Here is a 23,684-nt window from a genome sequence, read left to right on the forward strand (position 1 = left end):
CGTTTTTTTCTGTACAAAAATTATGTAGAACAGTGTTCATGAATAAAATTAAAAAGTTGATCAACAAACTGGCCGATAGACGTTGTGTATACACGAGTTTGTAAACCAAAGTTTCCTCTAGGCTTACATACAAAGTTTAGTTTTCAACTGGATTTCCCAACGCTAATGGACTGCAACTCAATGTACCAACTAATAATCTTTTCTCGCCACACGCTGGTGTACTGAATTGGGTTATATTATTATTACTGGCTTTATCCTGGCTTTAATTTACCTTGTAATTAGTGCTATTAAAGTAGCCACTTACTTAGTAGCTGCCACGCTTATAATACGAAAACTTGATGGATATAATGGCGTCCACGGCCGATTTCGGCCACGGCGGCTGTTCTCATTGAAGGAGATCAGCCAGCTGCGCAGGACATATTATAGTGCACGAGCATTTGCACAGACACGGGTGCACTCACTATTCCTTCACTCTCGTATCCCGATGGGACGGCAAGCCGACACGATCGGAAAGAGATCAGAAGAAAACTTGAAGTTACTTATAAGGCGGTTGTTTGAGAATGTGTCTCTTTGTAAAGTAGCTCTTTTATTCTTTGCTAGCTTTTTCACTTCTGCCCGTTACCGAACAAAGTGTAGCCAATGTTACACGGAGATACTCTACCTTTTTAACAGTGAAAGAACTTTTTAAATCGGGTCAATAGTTTCAGTTCCTTTAGGGTACCAACCAAGAAACAAAAAATGTTGCCTCTTTATTATATTTAGTATAGATAGATCCAAACCTGGAAAGGGCATGCGAAACATGGACAGCACAAAGCAGTTCTTTCTGGTTATAAGTTTAATGTGACAAAACGGTCGACGGAGAATTCACATAAAATACGCTATAAATAACCATGTGAATTTACTATCCAGAAATAATTAGCAACTTCGCATGAACTCTGGAATCTATTATATCAGGCCAATTCTTTGATGTTGCAACATGTAGGTTGGTATATAATTACACTCGAAGTATAAATTACGAAATATCGTGCTCTGTAATTACTCCTTCTGAGGCACGTGTAAGACTACCCTTCACAATTAAATTAGGGATGATAATTGTTATCTGGAAGTTAATTTCAGTCGTTACAACTGGAAATAGGGGCGAGCGGGCCGAGCCTACTAGGACTAGCATTGCGAAGCACAGACTACTTAAGAAATTAGGCCTAATGTGGTAGACTTATGTCGTAATTCCAACTGTAATATTAAAACAGAACTTATTTTAATTACTTTCCTTGATTAATCTTGTTATCTGTGTCACAAAATACAGCCAAAAGGCTAACAATTTTATCTGGTGGACTGTAAAAAGAGAAATAAAAGTTTTGCCAACCTTGCTTCAGCTTTAAGCCCTGCTGGTATTTTTACTGAAGATTGTATTAAATAAACATTTTCTTTCTCGTTTTGTTATATGATAAATAGCTTAAGGCAGGACATATATAACCTGCCTGGTATGTTTTGTATGTGTTTTTGTTTGTTTTGTCGAAACACGCTAATAATTTTATTCAAGTTACTGCTACAGTGCAAACGAAAACAATAACTATTACCACTTAATTTATTATGCTTTGTAATATATTGTTGAAGTAATTACGTAATATTCAGCATTTACCTACCTCTCTAAGGAACCACAAAGTAACTTACATCGTAATTAATAGCATGATTGAACGTTTGTTAAGTAAACGCGACAAACTGATAGCATAATTTGATTATATTATAGTACAGAAGTTTCTCTCCAATTAAGTTGTTCTAACACGTGTCGAATTTTAATTAGGTACTCAATACCTTCACGCTTTAGTCTAGGAAATTCAGGCGCTTTAGCTGAAGTATAACTTAAGTACTAATTTTAGCAAGCGATCATGCTCATACTATTAGAAAACTTCTCTACCCTAAAATATTTACGTAGAGCAGTATTTTTTGTGTTTACTCAGGGAAAATACCTCTTTTAGTAAAAATAGGTACTTATGTTAAGGCCGTAAAATAACATCGACATCTTTTATTATTAAAACGAATATTAGAGTCTCGAGGCGAAGTCAAGTTATTTGATTGGCATCGCGAAGAAAAAGGAAAGGCTCAAACTTCAGGGTCCGTAACTTTAGCAAGCTTTGATTTATTGATCTGTCCCGGGGCGGAATTTGCGCTGTTTTCCTTTAAACGCTAGTTGGCACTATCTGTTTGTGTTAGACGGATAAGCTGGAGAGCTTTTGTCAACAGACTTGTTTGTTTACGTTGATGATATACGGACAGGACATTATGTCATCTACGTAACTTCGTATAGAGCGGAGCGGTAACTAGATTGGACGATGCTACTGGGAACATTTTATACCTATACTTAGGTATATATTATACCTATACCTAGGTATAACATGTAGTTGTATGTACATACATATGTAGTTATTGCTATATGGTGGCACCATTACATCATGAAAAATATGCAATGTGCACATCAGACCAGTACATATTTATAAGGTCAACAGTCAATTCTAAATTCTATTCTGGGAACTTGAAACGAGCTCATAATTTACGTGTTTGTTAATTAATTTGACATTTGTGCAAACATAGCTGTTATTTTGATTACTAATATTAGAAATAGGTATTACTTATCTTCGGTTCGTTTGCCAAATAGGTCCTTAGAGTCAAATCCGTCATATTATCGTGGCTTTGATGCCAGAATAATAATTACGGCTTCCAGGAAATATTCTTCCGTGAAACAAAACCAGGAAAAGTATGAGAGGAAAAAAGTGATTAGGGAAGCAATCATCGCTCTTCCGAGTAAGCTTCGGTTGTACCTACACTTAATAGAGTTGTCGATGTTGCGGCAAAAAGTATCGTACACATGTTTGCTTGTTTGTGGTCAAGATGATTAATAGATAAAGAAAGTGATCTTAATGGACCACAATTATGGGGATAAACATACATAATATATAGCTTACATAAGGTTAATTAGCTAGAAGCAATTATGATGCTTAAGTTTATTTATCTAAGATTTATTCCAGACAATAGATGCAGGGTAAATAAGTACTTATCTAGGTATAGTTATTTTTATGAGCAAAGTTCTCTTAAGATGCGCTGTTCGTGTACCTGCGTTATACCAGAATATACATTCATTATTCCGATCTATTCATGATAGATTTAATCTAAAAACAACCCTTCTTGGCAGTCGGGTAAAAAGAAAACAGTAAACTGAAGGCTGATAGCCAATTACTTGGATCTTTGAATGTAACATTTTAAAAGAAAATATAAAAGAACTGGCTATCGTAAATATCGATAGATAAATAAATACTTAGAACGGTGATACTTGAATGAAGCCTCCTTTTCAAAAGCGTACTTGTTCCAAAGGGTCAATATTTCAATAGACGCTCTTACAAAATTTGAATTTGAGAAGGTTTTCGCTAAAATTAGAGCACTGCATCTGCCAGGTTGGATTTTGTCGGAATTTTTGACGGAAGGTTAAAATAAATTTTAAGTGAAAGATCGGGAGCGCCAACGCCATGCTGTCTAGCTGCCTGTCGAAGCTACGATGAAGGAGTGCCTCTAACATTTGCGTTTTTAATATTTTATCATTTTAATATTACGACGGTAAAGTAACATTGTTTTTTTTCGAATAAACAGGAAGAGCCTTTTTTATGTTTAATGAAAGCTCGTGCTTGAGTATCTAAAAATTCATGAGTAAATTAGGTATAAAAAACAAAAAACGGTGCTGTGTTGCATGCTGAATCGAATCACAGTAGAAACATATACATCCTAATTCAAACTTTTTGAATAAATATTGCCAGTGGGACAATAAGTGACATCAAAAGTTAGGAGTTACACTTCTGCAGTGCACCTTCGTACTGTTTGTATAGGTCAAAAACCTACCTCACATGTTTAATTTATTAGCACGGAGTGAACAGCACTCGCAGAACATTTCTCTTTTATAAATATAAATAAGTTATAAGCTGCAATGTTGTTCGGAATTTCAGATTTAAAAATTCACCTATAAAAAGAGTTCACATGTATGTTTTTTTTTAAACAAAGATATATTGTAATATTATCAGCTTACTTTTTGTAGTTTTTATTATTTTTAGAAGATGTGATCATGAACATGTCATCTCTCCGCAATAGCTTATATTTTTCTGTGTGAGACATATAAGCCACTGTAAGTCCCTTGAAACGTATCTCGCAATTGCAAGAATGGAATTTATGCGGCGCTATGAATGCGAGGAAAATGTTAAACGTCTCAGTTATATGTATAAATATAAAATGGATCTGTATTTTTGTTGCATTTCTTTTATGATTATGGTACCTCATATATAACACTCGTATGGATTTTGCCTGCACCAAAATATTGACAGTCACTCGACATCTAGGTACTACCCTTCCAATATTACAGCTTAGCCATAAGCCCCCGTGCTCAGTCCTTCAGTCAGTCTACGGATAAAATGTCAATCACTGAACCACGGTGGGAAAACTCATGTCGGTTCATAGCTAACACAAAAATCGCCTACATTTTTGCGTTCAGAAGTTTCCACAGACGATTAAAGTGTATGCTACTGCACTGAAATAAAGAACTTTCAAAAGTAAACGAATAAAGCCTCGAGCACAATGCCATAAAGCATTTCTTTATGGTCCCTGAACCAATTTAAAATGAAATTACGCACTCGTGTGTTGAATTTGCAATTATTTCAGAGATTGTACCACAAATATAGCTAGGTGCTCTTATCGTGACCGCAATTTTTGATTAATAGCGTAACTTGGCCCGAAATAATTTTAATGTACCTACGTATTTTACAATTAATTATTCAATGTCGCAATTATTTTAAGTTGTGAGTAACCTATAATAATTAAGTGGATCGTTAACTTCGTTTTTAATGGTTAAATATTTATAGACATTGAGGTAGAAAATTGGTAATTCGTTGTTCGTCGTATTTACGATATAGAATTTGTATCCAATTTCTTTTTTGATGAATCGTTTCTTTTTAAATGAAAATTAATTAACAGCAGTTTCTTACGGAGAAGTAACATGATAATGTGGAAGGTACATTAATTAATCTTTTATTTTCTAAAGCATCCTATATTCCATGTCCTTTGTTTTGTTTGCAGGCAACCCCCGTAACAAATGCGCTCTGCAGCCTGGCCACAGTTTGATGGACTGGATCCGACTCGGCAACTCGGGGAAAGACCTAACTGGAGTCGGCGGCAGAATACGGCCTGTTTCGCCTGCTGAATTATCTACACACAATACCCTCAGTGAGTTCTCCTTAGTTTTCATGTAATTGGACTAGCAAATGTAAAAAACATACCTACACAGTAATAAGGCAACACAAATGTGCTCCTTAAAATGCTACATCCCTGGCAAAAATGTCTCATGTAACATGTGATAAACTCAGCATCCGTGCCTTCTAAAAAAATATGCAAAAGCTAAAAATAGGCAGTCGCAGTAGATCCCTAGCGAGATCTCCCACAAACTACAAAAAGCTTTTCTTCTAACTAATCTGCCTACTTCACCTAATTGCCTAAATTATTTAACGCTACTTACAAACACTCGTGAGAAGTAAAGAAACCACAACACACGTACGCCTACACAATACGCAACTTAATACGATAGAAAGCAAATCATTATTTATTCAACATTTAAGTAGTCTCAAAGATTAGCATCATAAAAAGGATAGGGATCCCGAATTCCCAATGGACCGAGCGCTGGGTTTTCATAATATTTTCTACAGAGATTAGGGACAATACAATATAATTCTCAAAGAAAAGTCAATGCCACTGTAAAATGTTTCATAAGACGCTTTATCTAAGTTAATGTTTCAGACGACGCGTGGCTGGCTATCCGCGGGCGTGTCTACAACATCACGCACTATCTACCCTATCATCCCGGAGGTAAGATTATGTCTGCTACAGTCAAGTTCTTTAAGGTTTCAAATCTCTTAAATCTAACGTAATACATGCTCGTATCTCAGGACCCGAGGAATTAATGCGAGGTGCCGGCATGGACGCCACACAGCTTTTCGACAAAGTCCATCCGTGGGTCAACTACGACTCACTTCTCGCGAAATGTCTCGTTGGACCGCTCCGATTCGATCTCCCTGATGCAGAGGAACTGTTTGATACGTCAAACCCTTCGCCTAAATCCGACCGTCTCAGAGAACCGTCTAAAGCCCAAGAATTAGTTAGGAAGTCAATGGAGAACTTAGCAAATTGCATCACACCAGTCAGAAAGAAAATTACGAAGGGTGATGATAATGCAAAAGGTAGTCCACCCAGTAAGATTATGCAGAGTTTAGTGCAATCCGCTGATTTACCTATGTCAATAAGTCGAAGAGCCGCTTCGAGCCCTGTGAAGGTTACAGAGAAAAGCCCAGATTCACCTTTACCTCTCCGGTACGACTGGATACAGACATCAACAAAACTAACAATATCCGTGTACACGGGACACCTGGCAAACCCGGGTGGATGTGCCCGGATTACAGAAGGATTTCTGTTGATTGAAGTAGCGACCAACGGCTGGTTGAGGACGCTCAAAATAAAGCCCGAGGCTAAATTAAAAGAACCTTTACAGCTACGCGTGTTCGCTGAAAGTGGTAAGATAGAGGTGAGTTGGTAGCAATTAGCAATCTAGTTTTATTTATTTTCATAGAGATGGTGGTGTATTTATTTGAAGAGCTCGAAGAGCAGCAATCGTGTGGGCGCTGTTTTTAAAAATAGCATGGCAGTTAATTGAGTCTATTTTTGTAGATCACGGCACTCAAAGTGGAGCCGAGTGTTTGGAAGGGTTGCGGGGAGGTGTCGGTGGGGGCGGCCAACCGCGTCTCGTCGCCGCGCTCCGTGGAGTGCCGCGTCATGGAGGTGAGCAGGGTGTCTCATGACACCTCGCTGCTGTCGCTGTGTCCGAGGGCCGGGCCGGTCGTCGTGCCCATAGGACACCACGTACGAGTGCACAGGAGAGACAACGGTAAGAACTAATATCAATAGTCATCATTAATTAACTTATCTTCTCCTTTACTCGTGTATATTTTATTACGTGTTTCACACAACACAAGCTTACTGAAGCAATAGTTTCTTTCAAAGTACATACCTTCGTCCGTAACCTTAACAGCGCTAGAAATCTCATCTATTTTTCCATTAGCAGCAAAGATGTTTTTCCTTTAATTAGCAGCGAGTGCAGGGAGTTTCATTAACGCGACGGATGTTCTTATTTAATAGTCATCTGTTTATAACAAGCTGTGTGTTGTTTACGTAAAGTATTTGCCGAACACTCGGAAGTACTCGGAACAGTCTGTATGTTTAACAGAGTTTCATATCATGTATAAATATAAATCGAATAAATACCTACTGTTTTGTTGCCGCAAAATATGGTAAAATTTTCCTTAACCACTTCCTATTACTGATAATGAGATAAACAAATAAGATTGCATTTATCGGACAAACGACTAATCCCTAGAGCAAAAATATATGATTAAGCTCGATGGATGATTAACGAAATGGGTTTTCGTGCTTATGCTTAATATCGTTGAGGGCTCATCTCTCAACTAGAGCGTATCACTTGGTTAGGCGACGCGAAATTATGAACCAAGCCGAACGAAATATTACAAAATTTGAAATTCCGTCGGTTGAAGATCTTTTTGCGTAATATGCTTAATTTCGTGGAAAATGGAAAAATCATATTCTTATTGCGAAACTGACATTTTATCGCGGTTTCTCCTGGGTTAGATTGGAATTCCCATTAGGGTTCCGTAAAAAACCTGAGTTGACAAAAGTTACGTGAGGTAAAGTAAAAGTTAACTAAACTTCGGAACACATTCAAGCTCATCTTTTAATTGTAGCAGGATTATTCCTCATTTTGTTTTACAAGATAGGCTACCTGTACCGCATGTCAAGGCATCTTTTATGTATTCATACTATTCATGTTATTCAAATAACTTGCTTTCATCCCGCGAGCAGCGTATGACGTCTTCATACTTTTAACGAGCACCAAGTGACTACTTAGATACAAAATATTGTCTATGGCCTGAGCGTTTTTTGGAGCAGTTGACAGTTCTGACAGTTCTGTCAAAGTAAAAAAAATATATCCCATCCTCCCGCCTTTATTGGTCTTTATGCAAATGCACATGCACAAAGGAGACAGTTGCCTAGCAAAGTAACGCCTGATTCCATTACTATTTACAACTTTCGACATGAAATACTTTCGATATTCTGAAAGTAAATAGTAAAAACATCGAGTTGGTAGCGTAGGAACATGATCTTATAATAACGTAAACAATATCAGATTTCGTCCGCTACATCTTTCTTCTGTTTTCTTGGAGATAATATTTGTGTGTCGATATAATTTTATTGGATATTGTCTGTTGTTTTAGGCAAAGATTTTCAAACGTAAATAATTTAAACAGCAATTATCGAAACCGGAACTTTGTATTTTATTTATATACATATAACATATACTTAAAACTTTTTAACTTTATTTGACTATTTTACAGTTTCTAGGACAAAAATATCGAATCAATCTAAAGAGGAGATTCCGAATCCTAATTACATAAGTACATAGGATTTTATATAATTTTCGACAAGTCGTGTCCCTTGCGTTAATTGCGTACCTAATGAAAGTGTTAGTATTTCAACATATTGCTTTAGCAACCGAATCTTAGAACGAGATTGTCAATAATATTACAAGAGTAGATACCTACTTACGCAAGCCTCTATTTCAACGAGTAATTAATGAGGCGGAGTAGATACTTCAGCCGTCATTAGTGCGATCTTAGGCTGAATTTTATTAGTGGGTGACGTTTTCCCTTTATATGTAGGTATGTCTGAGAGTCTGGGCCAAGTCGGGGAGATCAGAAACAATCCAATTAACGGCATAATTAACGCGCAGTGTGTAGGCACAGAAGCATCTTCAATCCTCATTATAATAAGCAGGCCTCTGCTTATCGGATTAATTAATAATTACAGTATAGGTAGCCAAAAATAAACATCAAAATGTTTGCCCGTATTTCTCTTAACAGTTAACGCGTCACAGTCAAAAGTCTTGACAGCATTCCCGCGTAGTATGAATTTCAAATTCTTCTTGTCTGTGCTTTTAAAAATCCATCATTAATACAGGGTATTTTTTGAGTGAACGTCGGAAGTGGCTTGTCAAGCCAAACTAGAAACAAACAGGCACACCCTGTGTCGGCTGTTTACGATAACATTTGACCTTCACCTTGTGTTTTGGGTGTAGCTAAGTTACAGAATCGAGCCATTATATTTACCTTTTTATTTCAGTTCAACACCTTCAATTAACTGTGAAAAAATTGAATTAAATAGGTATAATTATAAGTGACAGACGTAAGGGTGGCTTTAAAGTGGACTTCTGCTGCTAGGGCGTATTTAGTTATCAAACCTTCAGCACTCCCGTTATGTAGGGGATATTTTGCAATACTTACCCAGTTCTATAAACTGATACCTACCTATCTTGTTACTTAGGTTCAGAGTGCAGCCGCTCGTACACGCCCGTAGGTGAGGGTTGGGGCACTGCAGACGGTACCGAGGTCTTCTCAGCGCTGCGACTGGCGATAAAACGTTACGACAGTGGCGCCCTCTCGCCGCACCTCACCGCACTCAAAGCCGGAGATCTCATCACCCTCTCCGGATCTTACGGGAACTTTCAATTGCAGAAGGTAGTTTCACTTTTAATTATGTTTTACTCAACATTTCTAACTTCTAGGGTAGTTATTTAATTTAAGTTTTCAAAAAATTCTGTAATGCAGTCCTGAATTTTTGATGCTTCGTTCCGAGAATTGTTTTTGCTTGCAGAATTTTTCGGAGTTAACTTTAAATGAAAAGATGCTTTAGAAGTGCTGTTATTAGCCTAGTGTATATTGAGGTGGACATTTATTGCTGCTTCCTATATGATTATGCAAGACAGTTAGTACAATAGTTCCAAAGGGTAAGGGTCGCCATCTTGACCTTTGCATCCAACTTCTTGCAGTCAGAACGCGGAACAGTCCGCGTTAATGGAACAAATTACTCATAAATAATGTGGACTTAAACCCATAAAAAATTCACCTACTTCCTGGACATTTGTCCTTGGACATCGTAATGCATAATTTATGTCACACTAACGTAGGGGACAGTTAAGTGCCTGCCCAGTTTTACGAGCAACTTATGATTGATAGTATATTATCCGTTTCAGCTGAAGACAGTCAAGTGTTTGTACTTGATAGCTGCGGGTACCGGGGTCACGCCTATGTTAGGCCTGATCAGGTTTATGATGTCAAGATCTAATCCAAGATGGTAAGTGTACCAACCCACTTTATAAAATCGTCAGCCCCAATAAAACACTCATCTCTGTTACTTGAAAGTTAAGAGTGCGATAGCAAAACATTTTAGTTTGTGATTCGCTAATTCAATGTCCCCTTTTACTATGTAGAGATATGTCAATGGGCACAAAAACCTATATAGACGCTGAGAGCGATTACCCTTAGCCTCAACTAGTTTCCGCTAATTTTATTTATTCATGAAATTGTGCTTGTAGTCGTCTTGTGTGCTCATTTGTAAATTACGCCTTAGCACGATATGTATCGGAAACATTATAGCTTCTAGAAAGGTCAATACATCAATCATACTCAATGCTCATCATATATTGATAGCGAACTTCTAAAAATAAGATCTTGGAAACTACTTAAATGAGTCACGCTCTTAGCTCCTAAGAGCGCAATTTTCTTTGATCTCCCTTATCGATATTCTAATAAGAAGTGGGCGTCATAAGTCTAAAAATAGATTATTCATTAATTCCAGAGCTAATTTAGTTACTAGCCATTCTTAGATGTAAGAAAATTGTATCTCATGTACATTTTGTTGATCCAAAGTTGTTCCTCTTAAAAAACTTTTCTTATAACTTCTACTTAGCAAAAAATTTCGTTTCAGTGAAAGGACGCACTTAATATTCTTCAATAAAACTGAAGCGGACATTCTGTTTCAAGAAAATTTCGAAGAAATGGCAAAAGAAGACGACAGGTACCTAAAAGTTTTTTATTTCTCTGATACAACGGCCCCAGTTTTGATACTTCTCTGCTACTAAGTTTTCTGAATCTGCTCCACACAAAATTCACTATAATTTTTTTTTCTTTCATTTTGTGACTTCAATAAAAAACAGACGAATAACTGTTAAATGGGACCAAATTATTAAACGCAATAAAATGTATTTTTCAGGCTAAAGGTGACGCATGTTCTATCAGACGCCAGCACATCATGGACAGGTCTCAAAGGCCGCATCAGGGACGAAGTACTTACAGAAACGCTTGGCACCATAAAGTGTGACGACAAATGTACGCATTTCGCTTGTCTATGCGGTCCCACGGAGTTCACGTATGCGGGGCTCGAGTTGTTGAAGAAACACGGATTCAAAGATGAGTGCATTCATGCTTTTATGGGATAGATTACGTTGAGATTGCCATAAAAAAATTACTGAAGTACCTATGTTATAGATATAGTAAGATTTTATCTTAAAGTTACGGCAGAAAGTGCAATTGGATTACCAATTCAAATATATTGTGAGTTCGTATTCGGTAAATAAATAATGTTGTGATAAAAAGACAGTGACAGGTTGAAATCTTGAAGTAGAACACTAAATGACTAAATACCTACTTGACGCCGGAATAAGGCGTAGTGACTTGACCTTTCTGAGACCTGAAATTACGCCGTTCTCTTTGTACGAATGGCTGCCACGTACTTACCTATTTAACGCAATTTACTTGTCGACTACATGACCCTGACAAGGCGTGACAAAAAGTTTACTTTAAATACAACAAAAAATAGAGAAAGGATTATAAAATGCATAAGGATTTCCAGTTGTTTTTCAAACATCCTAATATTGTACTGTTTTGTCATGACTATGGATAAAATAGAATTCAAGCAAGAACATTATTTTCAAGTCTCGAGTCTTACAGGAATTTTAGCACTAACAATAGATTAATCCACAAAGAAATTCCACCACTTTTAAACATCACCTAATAAATAATTAGAAAAATATAAAATCTTATAGAAATATATTTTATTTGTAAAAATATAACTGCCCAATAAAAGAGCAATTTGTAAAAAGTTTATTGACTGTATTAACTATGGTAGCCTATAAATTGTGAGTTTTTTTTTTTAATTTTTAACATTTAGTCAATGAGTGAGAATCTATAAGTAGCCGTAAATTCTAATACACCGTAGAAACTGTAAAACAAGTTTCGGCCAAATTTTCGCACTTAATTACGATAAAACTAATTATGATATAATAATAATGATGATATAACTTTTGAGAACAAATTAAACGTGTATAGTTAAAACCAATGTGTGATAAATTAGCTTTTTTAGGTCTACGAACTTTATTTTAGTACTTTGTGATTAGAATAATATGTGATTGAGTAGATTAGCTCAATGTACAGAAAGACAAATTAATAGTCTTAATAATTATTGTATGAAGTAAATCCTGTTCGTATTTATTGTACCAATTCCATCCATTATGTATAAATTATTATCTTCAAGTTCAGTTTACATAATATGTATTTTTTTTGTTTATTATTAATACAGTATATGATTGATATTTTTTATTAGCTCAACATGCGGCATAGTCGCAATTCAAACACCAAAGACCAAAATATTATATTTTAAGTATTTTTCAATCCAGTCAAAAACCTTGTGAATTCTTATTGTTCTTCAAAACCAAATGTTCACTTCAGAGTAACTTTACATGGCCATGGCTTTTTTTATTGATTAAAATACAGGATTTTCGCAATAGGATCTCAGCAAACATGTTTTTCTGCTTTAAGAAATTTTGTAAATCTACATAGATCTGGAAGTCAGCCTAAAGTTTTAACACGGGATCATTACATTTTGATTACAAATAATATGGAAATTATTTGATTGATCAACTAAGATGTATGTAAAGCGATTGTAATTGAAACGGGAATTCTTTATTCTATATATCTAACTTTTAAGAGGTAATTAGAGTCCACATCTCAAAAATGAATCTTACACAACAAACATTATCTTCATCTATTTTTCCAAAGAATGTACATAACAATATTTCGGATATCATGGTAATATAATTACAACATATCAGTACTTACATTTTGTAACGATACACCAAGTTTTTTATATTTATTTGTAACAGAATAGTATTTTCAGTAATAAACGGGTAACCATTGAAGTTTGCATAATAGTGTAATATTAAAAACTTTGTATAGAACTAGTGTGTGTTAATATTTAACAAATTATATAACTATTTTATCATTTTGTAATCTGTATAAATCTTTTCATTTATGCTTTTACTTATGTAAGTAAAATTTGTGAATGTTAAAAAGTGCCTACATTCCATGGTGTTTGGTTTTGGGTGTGTTGTTGATTTATGGGTTTCTAATAAATTATTTAAAGAACACTGCTTGTTTATTTATAAATATATTATAATATCTGAAAATTATTTTATTCTAAAAAGTTAACATAGACGGGTTAAGGGTAAAAGTAGAGCTTTAAATAAAAACATTTATTTAGGAAGAAACATGACTATAATACAACAAAACAATATAATACACAGTTAGTTTTTGAAATAAATGCATTTAACTTTTGACCGAATGCGCACAATAAGAACAAATTGCGAATATCTTTTGGTACTAAGTCATTAACAGAAACCCTAATTAAGTTACAGTAATGGAACGCTTTTAGATATAATAATTTATTTTTCAAACACCTATACCACAAAATACATAGGTACAGAAGTCAATCTACATATAAAGCGCGTTCGAGTCACGCAGACATAGGTGTCTATGTGTGCGTGTTCACAGACGCGCTGTCTCAAAACAACTCAAAACAGTGCGAGCGGGGCTGCCGTTTTCTTGAGATACGCGCGTCACACACAAGGTAGATAAATGTGCACGCGTTTTGATACCTACCTAACTGTAATTTGACTGTAATATTTTTAATTTTAATAACAAAAGAAAAAGTAATAATGGAGTAACAAAAAAAGTCGTATTATATGTAATTGTTCAGTGGACGGTTGTTTTAATACAACAATAAACAGTGAACTGTCGTTTTTTAGCCTGCCGTATTACCTATAGTATGGACCTACTTATTTTCTCATATTTCGATGGTTCTTTTAATAAACGCAGTAGGTAGGTACAGTTAGGTGGGTAGGTAAGCGCCCTGGCGGCCTCTGGCCCAATGCCGTAATAAGTTTTGCTAGTGTCGGCCCAGGCGAACCGCCCAACCTACCCTCAAAGATTATTACTAAGTAGTAGGAGTTGATAATTCATGGCGAGAGTATGTTGTAAGGTAGACGAAATAAAACTCGCAAATCAAGGTTTCTGTAGGTAGAAGCAAGCTTAGATCAGGGACTGTACCAACCCATTACATACAAAAATATTTTTTTCGCAAGTAAAGAGTAATAAGTAAGTACCTATAAGTATATATGTATGAATAACAAAATTATAAATTGCGGTTTCTGAAAAAGTTCGGTATCTCGTTCAAACGAATTTCCGTTGAAAGTGTTTATTAACCTCATGTATGCCACATTAAATATTTTATTATTATTGGTTTATATTTCATTTTTCCTGTTTTATTCTCAACAATAAATCAAATAATTAGATACGAGTACCACTACCACGTTAGTTTTATGCGCATAAAAAGTTGACGACCCTAGCGCGACCGCCGAGTTTAGGCATGAAAAGTGAAGTACATACATGAGATTGACTTCTGTACCTATGTATTTTGTGCCTATACAATAAAAAACAAAAGAAACTATTGCGGTACGTCCTATGTGGGCGATCTGGATGCGAACGCGAAGCGGCGCGGCGTGTCACGAGAACTACAAACAGTCGATTTCTTTGTGGACTACGTGACGTGGCGTAACGTACTTCCTTCAACTCGCTTCGCATTCGCATTGGTTCGCCCATGCAGAACGCGCCCTTAGCAAGCATCACTCAACGAAAATTGCAAGAAAAAAATAACATCATGTACCTTGATCTATTTAATTTAACCGCTATCTTATAAAATATCAATCATAACTTACTAATTGTAGGTAGATTTACATAGTTACCTAAATAAAATTAGTTTTGTCCCTTGAAAGAGCGGCCAGACCGAAACAGATGGGAGCTAAAATGCAGCCAAATATTGAGGACAATATTTTTGTCCATAATTCCGATTGAACGAAACAAATTAGTTCTGCAAATAGAAATTCTGAATTATCTAACAAAAGGAACAAAACTAATTTTATATTATAGCTATGTCAACACGACGGAAAATTTGTTCAAATTTAGGAGGACAAACCTCTTTGAGGCCCGTTCTGTAGTCGATTTCAAAGCTTTGCATTGAAATTTTGGGGTCCTCCGTCGCCAAAGTTATCACAGGTATTTACAAATGCGGCATTTAGGTATAAAATTAGTGACAATTTGGATACTTTCAAAGTTGTCTGAGTTATACCGCGGTCGAATAGGAATTCAATCACTCAAACAAATTTTCCCGTGTACAGTTAGGTAACATAGTGGACACAAAACCTTTGTCTTTACTAGCGTAAGAACAGTTCTTACAAACTTATAAACAATAAAAGCAATCCTGATTAGAAAAAAAAAACGTGATATGCAATTAATTCACGCATCTTCCAATTATAGTATGTCTTAATTCCACTTTTGGTTTAGGATACCTACACAATATTTTAGCACATACATACAACACTCGAATATCACAATAAGAGGGATTTTCGCCCTTGTAACCTCGAAAGTTATAATTCAAAATTGTTCTTTAAACCGTATTAAACCGCCCTATATTGCAGTACACACACAATTTTGAGCATCACAATTGAACGATGTCAAGACCGATTGCATCATACGATAGTAACTTTCGATTCTTAAGATTTAATACACATTATAAGACATACTATTAAAAATATTGCGTTTAGAATTATCAACTGCTCAATTTTATACAAGTCACATTCAATGGAGTGTAAAGAAGCTATCCGGTATTATAAGGCCATTAAGAGAAAAGCTAATGCTCAATAATGTCCTTACTTACCCGGGTTTGATAAAAAAAGACATTCTATTGACGTACATGGACAATTAATTCATTAAAATATTGTCAAGTTCAATTTCCTGACCTTCTAATATTTATTATTATTATTTCTTTAAATCTAACCAAACTACAGATTTGTTATTACAGTTCTACATGGGGACAAAAAACAACTCTTGCAATCGTCCAGCGATCACAAAATGACGATGTTGCAACACAAACAAAAAGGGACCTTATTGCATTATTATTAAGTTATTACATTTAAGTACAAAATTAGTGTTACCCTTTTTTTGCAGGGTGCCCTAATCTCGAAATCAGAGACACCCGGGCTCCACACGCCAGTAATAAGCATGGTTCGAAAGTTGAGTCCAATAGTAGAAAAGGCTCCAGTGAGTCAATCAATTAATATATTGAGGCCAGAGTATAGAGCCCGGGTATAATACCTTCTTGGCGTAACAATCATAAAAATGGCTTTACAAAATGGGCAATCCCATCGACGGACCAATTGACATTTCAACAAATTCGTAAGAGTAAAATTGTACAATATAAATAATAATTTATCATGATAATGTCAATTATTGGGACCAATTGGGACCGCCCATTATGAGTCAGGCACAATTGCTTTGCAAGAACAGTTGTAACCTTGGTGAAATAATGAAATATTACGATCTTTAAGCCATTTCAGGTATTATCTGATGTGTCTAAAATTGAATTGTGTAGTCTAACTCCTACATGTGGTTTAAAATTTATATGTACAACTATCTCATGAGCAGTCCTGAGTAAGATACTTACATTGGTCATGAAGTTAGATGTTGATGCAACTTTAGAAGTTGTTCTCTACGTGTATCTTGTTCAGCGTATTATGTACATGTTCCACTACCCAGCGGCCGACACAAGGCCGTAGTTACAATGAACGTCAAAACGCATACAACCACGGAGTAGAGAACAAATGGAGTGTCCTTTCCACATTTACAGCCTTTTTCGTGCATCCGAGTCTCTTCACATTAAAGACGAACTCAAACAACCTTTAAAAGCCACAATAAGTAGCACGAGTATTCAATACAATCGAAAAATCTAAAATACAAAAACGGTTGACAAAACTCAAGCCAATCGTCAACTTCAAAATGCGCACAAAAGGCTAATAAAAATCCCATAAAAACGTCAAAAACGAAACTAATTTATTTCGCAAATCACCGTGCTATAATTGTTGAGCACCATCGTAGCCATTATCCTAGTAAATGATACTCAGACGTTGAAAGCGAATTTCTCCATTTGTTCCCTACTCCGTCGCAATCCTGACAAGTTGGTAAGAATGTATAACCCTATCGCATTATGCATTAATATCGTTCACAAAGAGCACGTCTCGGTCTTTAAGGCCGACGTCTAGAAGATTGCTGGCGCCGCGCGCGAGCACTCGCTTGGGAAAGTTGGTCGTGATTTCAAAGTCCTCGGGAGACTGTGGGTGGCTGAACACGAAGTCGTATAAATCCTACGGAGCAAAAAAATAAGTCTGTTATGCGGTTTTGTTTTAATATTAAAGGCCATATAACAATGCAATTATAAAATGCCTCATCTAATAATAAGTGAAATATATATAAATAAATAAAAACAATAATTGTTTCTCGTGGTTTCACCCTTTCTAACCTTAAAAAAATGAGTTTCTTAGTCTGATCTGAAAGTATGTTTGTTAGACTTTGATGCAGTTTTCAACATATTTCACAGTCTTATGAAAGGGTTTTATAATAGCTATATCTTTGAAGTCGGTTATTTATTTTATTAAAAAATATTTTCCATACAAATTCGAACCTCTGTCTTTAAGGAGTTCGGTTGTTTTTGGTGGAAATGTTAATGGCTATAATTACCTGCGTGGTATGCGTGAGCGTGAACCGCCTGGTGAGCCTCTCCCCGCCGGGCAGTCGGATGAGCAGCACCACGGTGCCGCGGCCGGGCGCGGGCTCGGGCGGCAGCCGCGCCGCCATCGCCGCGCGAGCCGCCACCAGCTGCCGCAAGCACTTCAGTACAATATTACACCTGAACTCGGTGCTGGGGCACGAGTGTGTAATGTGGGGACATGCAGTAATCACTTGTAGGGACACAAGTATGTATGGCAGAGTGCAAGGTAAGCAAAAACATGTGAGAGCGTGAGACAGTTACTGCGCACTGATCCGTGTGAACGGTTCTATCTGGGGGTTTACGCGGTATCCGAGCACCGTGTTTCTCTCAACCCCTGCACCAGAAGAGGCGGTGCTCAATTAAGGATTCAACCGTACATCGATCCCTAAACACTAAACATAAGACTTTGTAAAGTTGTTGGCAATTCATATGAGAGCATACATACCTGCAAAAAAATAACTGGCGAACAGACGCCAACGGCTTTCAAAAGTCACCCGGCCAATGTGAGAAGGTTAGAATACAGTTTGAAAAAAGAACGTTCTCCTGGTCGGCCGCTACACTCCGCCTCACACAGTGTACTGTGTACAGTGAGAGCTGCACAGCGCTACACTTACATCCAGCTTGTGCCTCTCGTCCTGCTGGCGGCGCTGCAGGTCCTGCTGCGCGCGCAGGTCGCGGGCGGCCGCTACACTCCGCCTCACACAGTGTACTGTGTACAGTGAGAGCTGCACAGCGCTACACTTACATCCAGCTTGTGCCTCTCGTCCTGCTGGCGGCGCTGCAGGTCCTGCTGCGCGCGCAGGTCGCGGGCGGCGCGCTCGGCGGCGCGGCGACGCTCCTTCTCCTGGTCGGCCGCTACACTCCGCCTCACACAGTGTACTGTGTACAGTGAGAGCTGCACAGCGCTACACTTACATCCAGCTTGTGCCTCTCCTCCTGCTGGCGGCGCTGCAGGTCCTGCTGCGCGCGCAGGTCGCGGGCGGCGCGCTCGGCGGCGCGGCGACGCTCCTTCTCCTGGTCGGCCGCTAGAGACTCCGCGTATGCCTCGTCCTGAGCCGCCCGCAGTCGCGCCGTCATCTCGCGCTCCACTCTAGACAGGGATTTTGAAATTAGAACGCACAACGGTGTCGTGTTAAAGTAGGGAAGGTAGCACACATACCTATTCGAAAATGGATGCTGACCGTTTCACTCCGTATCGACCCAAGGCGTAGGTAATTACGTTACGATACCAATTCGTGTGCGTGTAAAAGTCGTGGTGGCCTAGTGGGTAACGGACAACCTCTCAAGTATGAGGGCGCGGGTTCGATCCCAGGTCAGGCAAGTACCAATGCAACTTTTCTAAGTTTGTATGCACTTTCTAAGTATAGTCCCGGCTGTCAGTGATCATCCTTGGCAGTCGTTACGGGTAGTCAGCAGCCAGTAAGTCTGACACCAGTCTAACCAACGGGTATCGTGTGCGTTTCAATAGGATTGTTTGACGGATGAAGTCGAAATTGTGACTCAAAATGTATATAATAATGAGAATCATTAAATCTTATTGGTAAGTGATTATAACATACAGCAACTATTATCTGTCTACTATCAATTTCAGTCTCTATTTTAAGAAGATTCTGATAAGAAATTGCACCAATATTAAAAATCAGAAAGTCTGTGTATGTATTCTGAAAGTTACCTGTCAGCCCTAGCAGCTGCGAGATGAGGTTCATTATCAGCGACAACATGACGAAGTCTCTGCAACAACTGTGCTGGGCTACACGAGCCTTCAGACCTCGCAACGACTGTCATGCGATGGTCGCGAACGCACACGACACATAACAGCGGGTAGCGACGGCCGCCGACCGACTGAGCTACGCGCCAACCTTCCGCGCTCTCCACTGAACAGCCCCAGAATAAGGCATGCGTGTTTATGTACTGAATCACTTCGTTGTCAGCTAGTGTTGTCCTGAAATGATGATGATGAAGTTTTACATAAAAATTGCTGTGAGAAAATCAAAACATTTGGTACTTCACTAGACACATGCCAAACTTCATGGCACATTGCAACCGTGTAACTAAGTTTTGTTCTAGAATATAGGCCTTAATTTCTGTTTAAATGTATTCAAGTTTTCACCTATAAAATCACTACAAGCACACAAGATTTTATCATAAATACCTAGCAACTTTTAACCTTATGACCTAAATTGAGGCTATTTTGAGTTTATGATAAGTAGTATTTAGTATACAAACTAAATACATATTACTGTCAAATTCAGATCTATAGGATTGTTTTAAAAGAGATTATAAGAGAAGGGACAAAGAGATAATAAAGAGAATAAATAAAGAGACACATTACAGCAATAATAAATGCTAGATTTACTTTCATGATATTTTGATTTGTTATAAAAATTTCTTTATTTACCTGCAGAAGTTTTGTGTCTCTGCAGCTGATTCAGAGTGTAGGTATACAACTAGGAAGCGTAGCTCATTCTTAGCATCATTTAAGGCCTGTGCATATGTGCCCTGGTAGAACACCGGGTGAGGGTTGAACCTTGATGTGTAGCTGTTTATGAAACCCATCACATCCCCCAAGGGGTCAGTCACCACTGGAAAAATAATAATCTTATTGTCATTGAATTCTAAGGAGGTTCAGTTTATTGAGGGCAGAGAAAAGTCTATGATATTAACTGTAAGTGCTAAATAGATACCCAAAAATTAGACAGCAGATGGAGTGAAATAGAAAAATAAAAGTATGAATTGTTATCTAGGTTATCTCAACAGACACTTTCACTTTCCTAAATTAGAACTTTCTTGAGGATAAAATAGTAGTAGAAATGGTTAAGTACTTAAAAATGACATTCTTCATTGAGATATTGAATAAAATTTTAAACTTTTGACTTACATCTCCTGTCATCATTGCGTACAAAACTGAGCAGCAAATTGAGTACAGAGGTAATAGTACTGTAGCACATAGAAACTACAAAGTTGACCACATAGCGGAACAGGCCTCGCACGCCGCCCGGGCCTTCTGGGGCTTCGTCTGTGAACACCTGCTGTGCTATGTGGTCGTGAACAACTGGCGGCGCGCGGGCCTCTGTGGCGAACACCGACGGTCGACCCTCTCGGATGTTCAACTGTTCCTGGATCGCCACCTGCGAACATCGTCAAATATTGCTGAAATTTAAATCATAAACAAAAAGACTACAATCATTTGTTATGACCAGATTTTATCATTTGCTTATCTTCTTCAGTCCGTCACACGACATTATAACATTACACTGATTTACTGAGATATTTATTACCTCCAAATCCCATTGATGCCTTTGTAAAACGTCTCTACATATTGACATATCTTCTATTCCAGTTAGATCTTGAAATTGAAGTATTTTATCCGTCTGTTCCTGGGTCAGACCCATAGCATTGTCCTCAAGATCCATTGCCCTAGTTTTGATACCTAATTAATTATATATTAGAAAATCAGTCACGCCAACTAACACGTGTATAAGCTCATACAATCTTATTAATACATATTAACACCGACTTGAACAGAAAAATGTTAAAATCAAAATGTTTTGCATCAAATTGCTACTCATTGCCTACAAGAACGACATATCTGATGTCATGTCATCCATGAACATTAACCACAGATGTTAATTTAATAGGTGTACTTTGATACAGATAAAATATAGAAGAACGGAAAAGAATAAAGCGTTGACAAAAGACGGAACAATTTGAACAATCCCAATTGAGGACTGTACTGTTCTGTAAAAACTTGCTAATGTAGCTAAAAAGTCCGGAAACAACAATGTTTTAACTTGTTTCTAGTGAGTGCTATTTAAGCTACTTGTAGTGCAGCTACTTGTAGTCTTATTGGAAGACCCATCACTGTCAAAGACATATTTTGAACGCCATTGTCTGAGATTGTAGTGCGGTCCTAAACCTATGAGTCCACCGGTGTGAGAAGTTTCTGATTAAAATCTAACGTCCTATTCTAAATCCTAGGAACTTGGTTCCATTGCAATCAGACGAAAATGTGCCCTCCGGTCTCATAACAAGGACTGTCTCTCGCTCTCCCTATATCGTAAATAAAAAATACTACTTAAATAAAACGCATTTATATCATAATTAAAAATATGTACTTTAACAACAAACAATTTTGTACGATTAAAATATGTACTTTAACAACACATTTTGTACGATAGACATTACTTCTTTTTTTTACCCCCCTTTGCTGCTGGTGGAGGCGCCGAAGGAGGAGGTGGAGGGGGTGGCGGTGGTGGGGGTGGGGAGGTGGTTCTTCCACAACGGGTTCTGGAGGCACGGAAGGATCCTCGTCGGCGTTTTCATACAAATAATCTGTCTAACAAAAATATTTTTATCATAAATTTGCGAATGATCTCTTGTAGGAATCATAATTAACCAAACGGGTGACCAAAGTCTACTGACCTTCATTTTGTACAATTCAGGGGCAAGACTAAATAAACTTTCTATGAAATCGGCATAAAATACTTGTCCATCGCCTCGAACGTTGGCGTCGCGCATGATTTCTAACGCTTCACGCTCGTCGAACGGATGATCACCATACACAGTCACTATCTCTTTTATTTCATCGAGCTCCAAGTATTCTCTGTTCTCAGTATCGAAGACCTACATGACCAACAACTTAATGTATTATGGAGTCTTCTAAAGACATTCAATCTAAATAGAAGTTACAATTGTAAAGAGAAAAATGAATAACTGAAGGGCACGATGCCTCGGCGGACTTATAACTCAGGTTTGGTACTTGAGAACCCTGTGAGCACAGCCTCTCTCGCCCACCTAGCTTCGTCCCAGTCACTGGACGGCCAATGAAGGCAAATCAGAGGCAGGAGACCTGACCCGGTCATCGCTTACTCCAACCGGCTGATGGTGAGGGACAGCATCCTTTCCCTTGAGCACTCGATCCCCCAAGATCGCTGCACCCCGTCATACGATAGAAGTATAGGTATACTTCTAAATGAATACCTACGTACTTTAAAAGCAAGTTGTAATTCATGTTTTATATCAGCTTCTTGCACCCATACATTTAATATGTAAATAAATTGATCTTTTGTTAACATTCTTATAACTCCTGCATTCAATTTTTCTGCTTCAGTCATAATTTCGAGATAACTAGGATACTTAAATGCTCTTCTGTGGAACCTGGAAAAATTTAAGTGATATTATTTTATTTGTTTGGTAATAAATTATTGTTAAGTTTATAGAAAATAAATAATAAAATTAAGGCAAATTCACTACGATCGATGTTTTAAGATACTGTACTTCTTTAATTCCAAAAATGATATTAATTGTTCGATAGTTACTACATTTGTCGGTTCTTCAGCATTATTTATTATTAACAAAGGTTTCGAGTTTTCATCAAACCATTGAACCATTTGTTCTAGCTGTTCTTCAGTAAAACGTGGTGTTACATTTGCAAGAGGGTTTAAAAAATCAAATACAGCCATTCTAATAAATTTTGATATAAATCTGTTAAAGACCTATATAGCTCCACAGCTCTTCAAAAATACTACAACACAAATTTGACAATGATGTAACGTCGTGTTTCTTTTTTAATTAATTTTGGTGAATTGAATGATTATTATCATTTATAAGCCTGTATCTAAGTCTCTATGTAGGTATTGAGCCTCTAATGTGAAACATTTTTTGTTTGGTCGGTGAAAATTAAGTGTGATTCTTTAACCCGCCCGCCGCCACTTGAACAGTTATTAAAAGACAAGAACACTTATAAACCTATCTATAAATAC

The 23,684-nt window shown here is 37.3% G+C and overlaps 3 protein-coding genes across 7 annotated transcripts in view; 1 reads left to right on the forward strand and 2 right to left on the reverse strand.

Moving 5' to 3' along the window:
- The window catches only part of LOC110379601 (cytochrome b5 reductase 4), a 55,153-nt gene extending 41,742 nt beyond the window's left edge, over nt 1-13,411 (forward strand). For all 4 annotated transcript variants that reach the window (XM_021339331.3, XM_064039176.1, XM_021339332.3 and 1 more), the window contains 8 exons: nt 5,110-5,256; nt 5,824-5,892; nt 5,973-6,604; nt 6,748-6,964; nt 9,472-9,665; nt 10,181-10,281; nt 10,915-11,004; nt 11,200-13,411. In XM_021339331.3, coding sequence (XP_021195006.3) covers nt 5,110-5,256; nt 5,824-5,892; nt 5,973-6,604; nt 6,748-6,964; nt 9,472-9,665; nt 10,181-10,281; nt 10,915-11,004; nt 11,200-11,425 — 1,676 coding nt within the window. In that variant the 3' untranslated portion in view covers nt 11,426-13,411. The remainder of the gene's footprint in view (nt 1-5,109; nt 5,257-5,823; nt 5,893-5,972; nt 6,605-6,747; nt 6,965-9,471; nt 9,666-10,180; nt 10,282-10,914; nt 11,005-11,199) is intronic.
- A 90-nt stretch (nt 13,412-13,501) lies between these two features.
- On the reverse strand, nt 13,502-21,546 carry LOC110379603 (FAS-associated factor 2). 2 transcript variants are annotated; one of them, XM_064039179.1, is made up of 8 exons: nt 21,201-21,546; nt 20,801-21,050; nt 20,321-20,504; nt 19,595-19,864; nt 18,838-19,012; nt 17,892-18,029; nt 14,743-17,518; nt 13,502-13,720 (listed from the first exon to the last, which is right to left on the reverse strand). In XM_064039179.1, the coding sequence occupies exons 1-7, from the start codon at nt 21,333-21,335 to the stop codon at nt 17,360-17,362; spliced, it is 1,311 nt and encodes a 436-aa protein (XP_063895249.1). In that variant the 5' UTR covers nt 21,336-21,546; the 3' UTR covers nt 13,502-13,720; nt 14,743-17,359. The 2 variants fall into 2 exon arrangements, with proteins under 2 accessions (XP_063895249.1, XP_063895248.1); XM_064039178.1 differs by having other exon boundaries at nt 17,892-18,041.
- A 451-nt stretch (nt 21,547-21,997) lies between these two features.
- On the reverse strand, nt 21,998-23,495 carry LOC110379599 (uncharacterized). Its single transcript, XM_021339326.3, has 4 exons — nt 23,200-23,495; nt 22,911-23,079; nt 22,345-22,545; nt 21,998-22,258 (listed from the first exon to the last, which is right to left on the reverse strand). The coding sequence occupies exons 1-4, from the start codon at nt 23,382-23,384 to the stop codon at nt 22,013-22,015; spliced, it is 801 nt and encodes a 266-aa protein (XP_021195001.3). The 5' UTR covers nt 23,385-23,495; the 3' UTR covers nt 21,998-22,012.
- Between the last annotated feature and the right edge of the window lie 189 nt (nt 23,496-23,684).

Source organism: Helicoverpa armigera, chromosome 18 (assembly GCF_030705265.1).
Source record: "Helicoverpa armigera isolate CAAS_96S chromosome 18, ASM3070526v1, whole genome shotgun sequence".
NCBI lineage: Eukaryota > Metazoa > Arthropoda > Insecta > Lepidoptera > Noctuidae > Helicoverpa > Helicoverpa armigera.